The 12,208-nt window shown below is 38.3% G+C and overlaps 1 protein-coding gene across 1 annotated transcript in view; it reads left to right on the plus strand.

Moving 5' to 3' along the window:
* Positions 1 to 3,954: 3,954 nt before the first annotated feature.
* Positions 3,955 to 12,208, plus strand: part of LOC129778806 (insulin gene enhancer protein isl-1) — a 122,877-nt gene continuing 114,623 nt past the window's right edge. The window contains exon 1 of the mRNA XM_055785915.1: positions 3,955 to 5,106. Within this exon, the coding sequence (XP_055641890.1) occupies positions 4,950 to 5,106 (157 nt within the window). The 5' untranslated portion in view covers positions 3,955 to 4,949. The remainder of the gene's footprint in view (positions 5,107 to 12,208) is intronic.

Genomic DNA, 12,208 nt, shown 5'->3' on the forward strand with positions numbered 1-12,208 from the left:
TTGTTGATGTTGAGCGTTTAGGGAAAAATCCATGTTGTTATTCGACGCTGTAACTTTTACATGCGTGTTGGATGAAATCGAGGACAATTCCTTCGAAGAGTTTGGAAATGGCACATAAGCAAGCAATTCCACGGTAATTTCTGACAAGTTTCTTGCTCCCTTTCTTAAACACAGGAAAAACATAGGACTGTTTCCATGCTTTGGGAAAAACTCCACATTGTATAGAGCGGTTGAACAATGTTGATAACGGTGAAGACAAACTATCAGCACAGCGTTTTAAAACAATGGATGGAATTCCATCATGGCCAGGGCAAGATGATGCTTTCAACTTTGAGCAGGCGTTGTGAACAGTTACAACGTCAATTACAGGATGAGGATGAGGTAGAATTGGAGTATTTACAATTGCTTTTTAAATGAGGTTGTTACCTATCGTTTCAGTTTCGAAAACATGACTGAATTGTTGACGGAATAAGTTAGCTGTGTCAGGTATCGTAGAGGCTTCGTCTTGTTCGCCAGTCACGACAGATGGTAAACCAGATTCGTTCCTCTGTGTATCAACATGTCTCCAAAAACTTCTCGGGTTGAACTATAATTTGCGCTGAACTCGAATTTGATATTTACTAAAAAGCTTCTTATTCAAAATTTTATAATTTTTACATGCATTTGCATAACGAGATTTCCAAAAGTCGTTGCGATGTTTCGAGAATTTCTTCAATAAATCTCGTTTGACAGTCTTCAAACGACACTGGTGTTCGACCAGGGCGGGTGAACAGGATCTCTCATTTATTGCACCCCAAAACCTTCACATGCCTAATTTGGTTTTGTTTGCTTGATTAATTCCCGAGTAATACATAAATTTTTGTTTCATTTGTATGGCAGACCCACCCTCAAACTATAATGAAAACCTTCCCCGGCCCCAAAAACCCCTACATATCAAATTTCAAGTCGATCGGTTCAGTAGTTTCCGAGTCCATATGAATCAGACAGACAGACAGACAGACAAACAGACAGACAGACAGACAGACATACAGACAGGCAGACAGACAGAAATCCTTTTTTATATAAGATTATTTTCATTAGTAGAAGAGGTGGATGGTTGTCCTTGACGTGGCAAATCGTGCATCTCTTCTCGGCCGTGAATGCCACTTTTTCATACATTCATACACCCATGTTTTCGACATAGTTTAGTCACCAAAAATTGTTATTCTGTAATATTTTCAATGTCATGGCACAAGATATTTTGTTTGCAACGCAAAATTTCACACAATATCCTTGTTCAACAGAACTATCCATATCAAAAATGGCCTTACAAAAAGAAAGTTAACTTTTTCTTAATGACGATGTTAACAAACTAAATGGCAGATCGAGCTCAAAATTCAAATTAAAACCACTGGTAGTAGTACCAACTCAAAAATAAAACAATAAAATTGAAAATGTGCAGCGGGAAGATTTCAAAATACAAATTGCCGGTATATGCTTTACAGAAAAGTTGATCCACCTCTGCTCTTAATTTACCCATGCTCTATTTTTCGTTTGAAAATTGGAATAACTGTTCAGCTATTTGTGTTTATTTTATATTTCTTTAAAGTATTTATCGTTATCTAATTAAATAAGCTTGAAATCATCCCTACTGCAGAGCCCTCTAATGCAGTCGGGTTCTGTTTACCAAATTTTTCTGATAGAGTCTAGTTTTATACGAAACTAGGTGCCATTTTCCATCCATGTGGCACCTAGTACGAAAACAAAACTTGCGAAAAAATTATAGGAGGTTGTGCCCAATTATTGACGTAGAACTACGCTGTTATTTTGTTCAAGTCCTCCGCTTTGCGCTCTTCTCAACAGAAGCCCTTTCTATTAATATTTCCGGTCTCGATTAGCTTAGCTGTCATCATTGGTGGAGATAGTTTTGTTACTGTCATGCAAACCAAATCACACACAAAAATCCTGAACAATGTTTTTTCTTGGTGAGCCGATGATAGCCTAGTTTGATGATTCCCCACACAATTGTGTAGTTCAGAACCTTAATGGAATGGCGTCAGTTTGATGTCCACAGCTCAATCCGAAACGAAGACATGTGATGACGCAACACAAGGAAGAACAAGCGATGTTCATTGCTTCGTATCTATACTATACTAACGATACTCAAAGCTTGCCTCAGCGAGATCCAATATTTGTGCTTAAGGGGCCTAGAAGAAGAAGAACGAAGGGGAATATTTGTTCAAAATTTAGAAAAAGAGTGGTTCTCCCATATCAACAGCTCGATTAGGACGTCCATCAAACTGGGGCCTTTGCTGGTACGGATCGGAACAATCGGCAAAAACCTGGGCGACGAAATAAGGACTACGATTGGAAACTCGGAACATGGAACTGTAAACTTCCGGATCCCACGCAGACTGCATGGCTGACGACAAACAGCTATGGACCGAAGTGAATTGAGACGACTTCTGTGTGCAGCACAGGCCACTGGGGCCTTTTGCTGATTAAGTAAGTAAGTAAGCATTAATGGCGTAAAAATTCAATTCAACATTCAGCATCGAGATCAACTGTGGAACACTCAAGCTTGGTGTGCTATAGAGATCCGATCGTCGGTGATCAACGTCCAATAATCGAATTCCAATCGGATGAAAAAGTATAATAATGATACAGTATGTTTTCTTATAAAGCCTTTCGCAGTTCTCATCCAAAGTTTCCAGCCAACAAAACACTGGTAAAGTGTCTCTCCACTCAAACCTGTTGATTTTAATTTCGATGCTGGAAAATGTAGAAATTAGGATCATTTCAGCAAAAGGCAAGGCAAAAAAGAGTGTTTGCCTATACACGAGGAAACACGCTCCCTAACATTAGAAACATTGGCGTCACTTGTTACATATTGAACATAACAAAACAGAACGAATCTGGAAAAAGGACCACAAAATGGAACATTAGAACTGAGTGAACGATAATCTTTCCTTATACTCTTTTGACTAGGATGAAGTGTAAATCTTGTGAAGCACTGATATAAATATTAAAAGAAATTCGTGCCCTGCGATCCGGTATTTTAATTATAATAAAATGAAATGAATTTCTGTGAATAAAATTTCATTTTTTTCTTGGATAACGAAACTAGCGCGAAACACTATCAAACACATAAATCCTTGAATGCAATCCATCCTTATAATCCTTCATAACATCATATCGAACAAATTCACAACGAACAGCAGTATAACTGACTGCACTCTCTCGCTTCCAATCCCTCTCGTCAACGAATATAACGCTCTTCCCCTATATACATAACATTACGCACTTCACCTGTATCCAGAATGCTGTTGTTCCCGAATGAAAAAAAACGCATTGTACACTCATCGGGATGAAGAAGTTAATCTTTCCTCGGGGCCCTGATTGAGTGAACTGATCCGCAAAGAAGACAGCAAAAATCCTCAACAGCAGGCCTACAACGCATCACCTCCATCGCATCCAACCATTTTGTTCCACTCCCATTAGCTGCGAGAGGCGATCCCCGTTTGTGTGTTGGTACCGTGTGGCAATGTAATACAAGTGAACCAAAGCCACCACCCCCTTCCATGCAAACGTATCACACACAACAATCGACTCCCAGACGCAGGCATTCCCAGCCTTGGCACCTTAGCAACCAATCCAACGCGATCGATGCAAAGGAAGGCGAGGCTCCGACTTCTTTTGCTCTCTTTCTATCCACACACTTTCTGAAGTTGCGCAACGATCTGGTGAGTGTGTGTGTGTGTGTGTGTGTGTTGGTGCAGAAAAATCGCTGAGGTGTGAGTGCGATTCTCAACGCTCGCCAGAAGCGGCTTTTCTCCTTTCATAAGATCGGAACGAGCGCGCACACATATCCACAGCTGGCTGTTCCAGACGCATGGTTGTGTTGGTGGAATTCGTGTAGGAATTCAAAATTGTGACACCTCTCGCCGTTGAAGTTGATTTAGTTCTGTGCCGACCATTCGCGGGGTACGTTGTGGTACTGTTTTGAACGTTTCTGTCCCATCGCTCTCTCTCTCTCCGAGTGTAGTCGTGCTTGCAATACGTGTGTACGGACAGATCCCACTGTGCGATGCGAATCGTTCCACATTGCGGTGTGATGCACGTGCCAATAATCTGATCGTATCGTATCCTCACCTTTCGCCGAAAATTGTGACAACTCTCCGGGCTTTTGATATCGGTTATTTCATCAATTGTTACGCGGAACGAACGCTCGGCAAACCAAATTTGGTCAATGCCACTCCTGTTTATTATTTATTAATCATTTTATGACTCGAAATGAGGGAACAGTGATTTTGGGTGGTTGATGAGTGAGATAGCGACTCGAGAGGCCTCCCCCGCGCTCCTCGCGCGTGAATAGTAAAATAAAAAGTAGCCCACAAGATAATCTGTGTTTATGGATGTTCACCACTTTGGAAATGAAAATATAGGAAACCATCAATTATAACGGCTCAACGATTGAAAATTCGGTGATCATCACGCGTAAACATCATAAATCACACCTAGGCAGCGGTCCAGCCCCAGCAGCGGAAAATGCGGAAGTGAACGCGCTTAGCTTGTTCAACAAATAGTTAATCAATTTGGTGGTAATTAAATACAAACGCGTCGTCGAGCGGTTCATGATCGTCCGATCGTCGAACCGGCAGCAGCACTCGTGCCTTATCCGTGGATAGTGATCATAGGTTGCATTTGACAGACCAAGACGTCCTGCCAACCGGCACGGAAGCAATCGGAGAAGATCTACTTCATTGAAGTGCTGCGCGCTATGCGTGGGAAGTGATTTCAGCGTATTTTTTTCGGGTGTCATTCGTGCATTGCCCAAACTCAGTGTTGTGAGTTGGATTCTGTGTATACGTGTGTGTGTGCGTGTGTGACGATCGATCTTACCGTCGATCGTGTGTGCCATACGAGGACGACCCGACGTTTCGAGTAAAACCAATCAAAAATCATCCTATATGGTAATGGCAGAGATCGGTGGCCCATTGGCACACCAGTTGAATCCCCTGCAGAGCCACCGGGGAGGACTGGTGCAGCCATCGCTGGTGATGAACCACCACCTGGATCCGCTGGACAACGGTGGCGGAACTTGCCTTGCACCCAACATTCATCCAAGTAAGTGCAACCGCGTGTTGGAGGGTGTCTTGGGTGTCGGCCTTGGCCTTGCTTCCGGAATATCAGTGATGAACGTTGGGACTTCATTGACCGCGGTGTTCGGCAATCTTTCATTGATGAAATGTGTGTGTTGGTCATTAAGGAGAAAGTTGTAGAAACTCATGCAGGAAGCTCTGCTTGTGATAAGCCCAACAACATAAAAAACACGAAGTAAATGATTACTGCAACTGTCTTCAAACAAACACTATAGCTCAAATCGGTCATTATGGTGGAACATTGACCACCCCTTTGGAGAATACAATTGATGACTGATTTTGAAACTAATTTTTATGTTCAAACTCGACCTACTGTTGTTTATTATTCCGTGTTACTCACTCTGTTATTCATGGTTTTCGATAAAAACGTGAAATTTCATGTTCGAAACTTGAATACCGAATTTAAACCGAAAGGCATTTTAAAAAATCCTTTATATCTTGTCTGATTTCAAAGATTGAAAACAAAAGAAATCGGTCGTGAAACTCTTGTTAATTCACCAGTTGTTTTCCGCTTTAATTCGGCGGATTTTGATTCGCGTTCGGTGTAACTAGTGCCTTAAAATTTCCCAAGCCAGTTCTCTTCTTTGATTTCTAAACATGAGATTACGAAACTTCTGTCACTATTGCAACGTTTCTCGAAAAGAGTCATAACTTTGCAACAAGTTCTAGGAACTGCTACCTTCGCTGTCATTTTCCTCTTTCATGTCACCACATGCTCTCTAAATCGTTTCAGAACATTTCACGCCTTGGATTGGAGATTGAACCCAACGTTCAGCCAACTCACGAGCGGATAGTTCAGGTTTTCCATTGCCCAGTGTGCAGGATCGATTCGCGACACGCTTGTTACATTGACGCCATCATGTAAACAAATGGACTAATTCTGCCAAAAAATGCCCACTGTGATTCTATACACTCTAAACGTGTTTCAGTGATACTTTGAAAATTTTTACTCCTGACTCATGAGATGGCTGCATTGTTCTGGTGTCCGGATTTTTTTTTGTCTAACCTTCAATTTGGTTTCTCTCTCTGAAATATGAATTTATTTTCCTATAATAATTCAACTGTAAAACTCAACAACAGCATTTGATACAGGAGATTTTAAGTGTCGTGACTGTCGTACTCAAAAGAAAGACCAATCCCGTTACAATCTTCAAACTACGGGAAGTGCAGAGTTATCCATCTCAAGTCTATAACAATTCTGGTTCAGTTGATCATGTCTACACAGTTGTAATATTTAGAACGAAAATCCGACGACAATCAAGTTTTCTATACAGTCGAGCGGTTAGAAAATCTGCCCCAAAAGTATTGTTCCGACGGCTGAAACTAATTTTTCCAACCACATCGTCAACGACATATTAAAGTTACAACTTCAAACCCATGACTGTCTCAATGAATGATTCTAGTTTCAGATGATTTCAAAATACATTGTGAAATTCTCTCTATTTCGTTTCAACTCAAACTTCAACTATGACTTTACATTAATGGTACATTGGTGCTGTCTGTTTCTTCATGAGCTCAACATTGGTTAGAAAATCAAACGCTTTGAGGGAACTTGGTTCCTGTTCGTTCATTTGATGGAGAGTGTTTTGCATTGTATTTTATGGCAAAATATCAGCATTTACCAGAATACAAAACAAAACAACAAGATTGGTGATTTTGACATTTTGAATTTTGGATGGGACGGAGTTAGTGCATCCGTGGCCGAGTGGTTAGCGCTTCACATTATCATGCCGGGTGTTCGGGTTCGATTCCCGTTCTGGTCGGGGGATTTTTCGTCAAAAAAATTTCCTTCGACTTGCACTGTGGTCACGCGTATTCTAGAGCTTGCCCCTCAGAATACATTCAAGGTGTGTTATTTGGCTTAAGAAATCTCAACTATGTATTAATAAATGGCGCCAGTTAATACATACGTTGAGACGGCAAAAGTTCCACAGGGAACGTTAACGCCATTCAAGAAGAAGAAGATGGGACGGAGTTCATCGGGTCCGCTAGTATTTTATACCTATTCGGTTCCAAATTTTCTACAATATTTATTTGACTGTTCCACTTAGGCAAAAAGGGAAATGGGACTAGAATTGAAAGATTTCTTGTGTGACACCTTGTTTTGTTTTTTGACACTCTCTCTGTCATATCGTGTATTAGAATTTAATTGATTTGTAGTACCGAATCTTTCATTTCACGACTTTACTTTTGTGGGTTTTCATAAGCGACATTATTGACCGTGCTTCTTTTTTTCAAATTAGTTCCCTCTATCTCCAGATGCCCTACCTGTAGGGTGAAAAACGTTTTTCCTTAAACTACAGTTTCTAGAATTTGCTGCAAAAAAAACAGTTACACACTTATTATCACTATCTACGCACTGCCTAATCGTAGATAAGGTTTTTATAATAAAAGTGATCTTTTTTTTTTGTTTTATTGTATACATTTTATTAATACATGTAATTATGAGGTGAAACCACATCGAGGATAAAAAATTGACATGGTCAACACCAGCGAGGCATCCGCGAACCCAACGCTGCTGTCGGCGGTTTCTCATTAACAAACCAATACGTTACCCAGTTTGAGTGATCAAAAACGATAATCACTCACATAATTCCCGAATGAGCGTTAGCTAGGACAGACAGCACGAGTCTGCCTGACTATGATTTCGCAAAAAAATATGATCGAATTTTATTGACATGCCTACCATTTTCTGGAACTTTCTTACGATACACAATATATGATCTTACGATTATCATTTCAAAATGATACACAAAATAGTAACAGCGCTTAGTGGATTCAAATGCAAATTGCCTCAGTTGCAAGTGAAGATTCACTATGCAGTTATTGGATTCAATAAATACCGGACATATTTTACAATCAATTGCATCATATTCTAGGCGATGTTACCATTCCTACATCATGTGTAAATAAAATAGATTTGATCGGAATCGATGGAATTTGTTTATTTTGTCAAACTTAGCTTTTGCGATATGTTAAATTCGGTATTGGAAATGGAACTATTATTCGAATAATAATAGCTAGACGAGAATTGATAGTGTAATTTATAACTGAGGTATTTTTTATGATACTAGTGAATTGAAATGATTCTAATGAAACTGTAAAAGCAAACATATGTTAAGTAGAGAAGAGAAAGATCGTTTTGACTTTACGATTTTAAAAAAAACTTCGAAACTCTAAATTAGAAGTCCAACCTTTCAAGACCTCTATGCAACCTTTTTTACACGGTTGGGCGTAGATTTTGATAGTTGTTCGTGTATTTATTACTGAACTACAATTTTTGCTCTAAGGATTTCAAGTCATGTAGTAATTTCAAAAATTTTATTCTTTCTGAAGTCGGGAATTTTTTTCTCGAAAATTCACGTGTTTGAACTTTTTAACTCCGGATTTCCAAACATAGTCAGCAATTACATCCGTATCAAATTGATGAGACTTTAGGAAAGGGCATGCTTCAAAAAAGTTTTCTCGAAATTGACGTAGGACTCTTGGATTTCAATATAGGATATCACTCAGCGAATTTGCAAATAAAGCATATAACGTAAGCTTGAAGCATTTCAGATGGAAGTAGCCGAATGGCAATGACGACAAACGCTTACATCCAAACCAGTTGCTTACTGTCCTATTATCCTATCCTTTTGTATCCTGAATATTAGAATCTGTAACTTCGTGGGCGTATCCTCAAATACAACAAGTTTCAATTATATAGTCCTATAGTATTCAGAGACGGTTCAATCTTCGTCTGAAGCTTGTTGTCAAGCTGAGGGACCTGGTCAAGTTGTGTGGTGCATGGAACAAACCACAGGTCTCCATAACACGCCACAATGGATAATTCAATGGATTGAGATCAGGGCTGGATGATGGCCACATTTTTTTTTTCGCCCACAACGGAAATAACTACTTGATACAATTTGAGATGTTGCATGGGTCTTGTGTTGAGTGGTATTTCAACATTCAGCCCCGGCCCGTTTTTCTCTGTAACCCACGGAAGGACATGCTTATTAAAAATGTCCATGTACACCATATTTACATTATATATACAGTCATTCCATGTAAAACCGATATAGTGGATCTCAGATTTTCGTGGGAAGTGGGAATTTTGTTCTTTGTCGCAAACCATTTGACCCGTATTTTTTTATTCTTTTGTTAGGGTGACCATTTCCATTTTAGGGTGGTCCGAAAAATTAAATTTTTCCACTTTTTTCAAACTTCAACTACTGAGCCGAATTAAATGATCGATATATCAAATTAAAGCCAATTAGCTGATCTTTTTGAAAAAGTACCAGAGTTACACAAAATTTTAATTTTGGTTTCGTTAATAATGATTGTATTTGTTTTTTTTTAATAGTTTTCATGGCCTCGGGACCATGTATTTTTTCTGGAAAGCTGAGAATTTTTCACATAGCATATCTCGAAACCAGGGAGGCCTTTTTTTCGTTTTTGAGTTATTATTTTTTGAAGATAACTCATATTTGTTTTCTATAGCTTACATCGTTTCGGGACCAAGAGCGTCATATTTTTTTATATTTTTTCCTGAAAGCTGAGGTTTTTTCACATAATATATCCGAATACCAGAGCAGTGTTATTTTTGATTTTTATGTTATGATTTTTCAAAGTTAACATGTTAAATTTGAAAAATTATTTGTTGAACCATCAGGTAACTTTGAAAAATCATAACTCAAAAACAAAAAAAAACGCCTCCCTGGTTTCGAGATATGTTATGTGAAAAATCCTTTCCAGAAAAAATATAAAAAATATAGCGCCCTTGGTCCCGAGACCATGAAAACTATAAACAACAAATACAATCAATAATGACAAAACCAAAACCTGAAATTTTTGCAAGTGTAGTTTTTTTCCAAGAATGACTAGCTTTAATAATAATAAGCTTTAATTTCATATATCGACCGTCTAAACCGATTCAGTAGTTCACAAGTTATGAATTTTTGAAAGATGTCATTTTTGGAAAAAAGGGGAAAAATTCGATATTTCGGATCACCCTAAAATGAAAATGTGCACTCTAAAAAAAATTAAAAAATACGGGTCTAATAGTTTGCGATAATGAACGGAACTACCACTTTTGACGAAAATCTGAGAACTACTATATCGGTTTGACATGGAATGGCTATATATATATTTTTTTTTAAATGAGTACCAGATCCATTTATTTACCATTCAAAGCTACTATTCAAATCACATATAGTTATACTGGATTCACTAGAATCTTCCTTTAGACAGAGGCGATTACTTTTGGTTGTCGAGCTGTCCTCGGACGACTCTACCCCAACTTCATAGAAACAAACGAACTTTCATTGTTTTTGGTGGTACCAAGAATTTTGGGGTACTCAGTGTTGGTGCGTGCGTTGTGGGAAAATTTTGCAATTAAGCAGCATTTCATCGAAAATGCTACTGCTTTCGAGGACTAAGCATACGACTTCTCATTGGACCTATTTACTACTTAAAGAATGAAAATAAGTCAGAATAGAACAGTCAGCTGTTAGAAAATAAATAGTTACAAGATTTTATGAGCAATTTGGCTCAAAACATCATGAAACCGTGAGTGTTTTAATTACTCCCCGCATTGTTCATGTAGTGATCGAAGAAAAAAAGCAAAAAATAATGTTGAGACCATCGATTGAATGCGTGTAAATTTAAACATATTTATTTTTTTTACATTGTAACACAAAAATGTTCCCAAATATGCATCGAATCAATTAAATAACAGTTTACTGGATAATTTAGAAATTTTAAGCACTATAATTATCTCATAGGTAAAAAGAGGTAAAAAGAAGTTTTGTATCCAAAAAACTTTTGCCTTTCCATCTCAACGACTTATCTGTCTGAAAACGATGTAGAGATACCCTGTCTCCTTCGTCACTTTCAATTCTACCATTGTTCCGGCATCGATGGACGTTGCAGCTGGACATTTTGCTGAAGTAAACAAAAGGGATCATTGAGGAAAGATCACATAAAACCTTACCTGCAATGGAAATCCGATACACTATCGGAATTTCCCAAATGTGGTCACTTTTCCTTAGTTTTCAAACAAGAAATAACGCACAGTATTTGAAAAACCTCACAACATCGAAGAAATTGAGTTGTGTTGTGCTTTTTCGTAGAATATTATTTGCGTTCTATCTTTTTTTTTGTCCCTTTTATTTATTTTAGACTCATTGGCATTTTAGCTGTAACAGAGCCGAATTTTAATCGTGTACATGTCACATATTTATCATATCTATAATTAGCACATTACACAGTTGCCATTTTTCGGCGTTAGAGTATTCCCTTGTATACCATTCCATATAGTACACATTTACACAGTAGCAGCCATTTAGGCGTAAGAGTTTTCTATCTGTTCTTCCATTATCCAGTTAGACCGGACAGCGGAGACAGTTGATTGATCATTGTTGAGTTATTTATAGAACAGCAGCCCGATGTGTCTTGCAGAGCAGAGCAGTTGTATGGATGAATCGATCTTTGTTCCACCGTGGATCGATTTCCATCGCTGATGATTGTTGCGTGGACGTAGTTATTCTGTAACAACACAAAGATGGTCAATGAGGGCCCTGAGTTTCGAACTCACGATCGATCGCTTACTAAGCGAACGCGCAACCAATGTGGCTACGGAGGCCCCCTTGCGTTCTATCTTAATGAATATTATTTTTTTCGCTTGTCTATGATGCTTGTGTACAGCTATTCCATGGCAAACCGATATAGTGGTTCTCAGATTTTCCTGAAGATTGGTAGTTTTGTTCTTTATCGGAAATTATTAGACCCTTTTTTTATTTTTTTTTATTAAGATGACCGTTTTTATTTTAGGTCCGAAAAATCACTATTTTCCGCTTTTTTCCAAAAATTCATAACTTTTGAGTTACTACATCGATTTCGATGATCGATATGTCAAAGTAAAGCAAATAAGCTAGTTTTCTACGGAAAAATATTGGATTTGCGAAAGAATAGAATTTTGTGTTCGTGATAATTAATTGTATTTGTTTTTTCATAGTTTTCATGGTCTCGGGACCAAGGGCGCTATATTTTTTATATTTTTTCTTGAAGGCTGAGGATTTTTTACA

The sequence above is a fragment of the Toxorhynchites rutilus genome, chromosome 3 (genome assembly GCF_029784135.1).
Source record: "Toxorhynchites rutilus septentrionalis strain SRP chromosome 3, ASM2978413v1, whole genome shotgun sequence".
Lineage (NCBI taxonomy): Eukaryota > Metazoa > Arthropoda > Insecta > Diptera > Culicidae > Toxorhynchites > Toxorhynchites rutilus.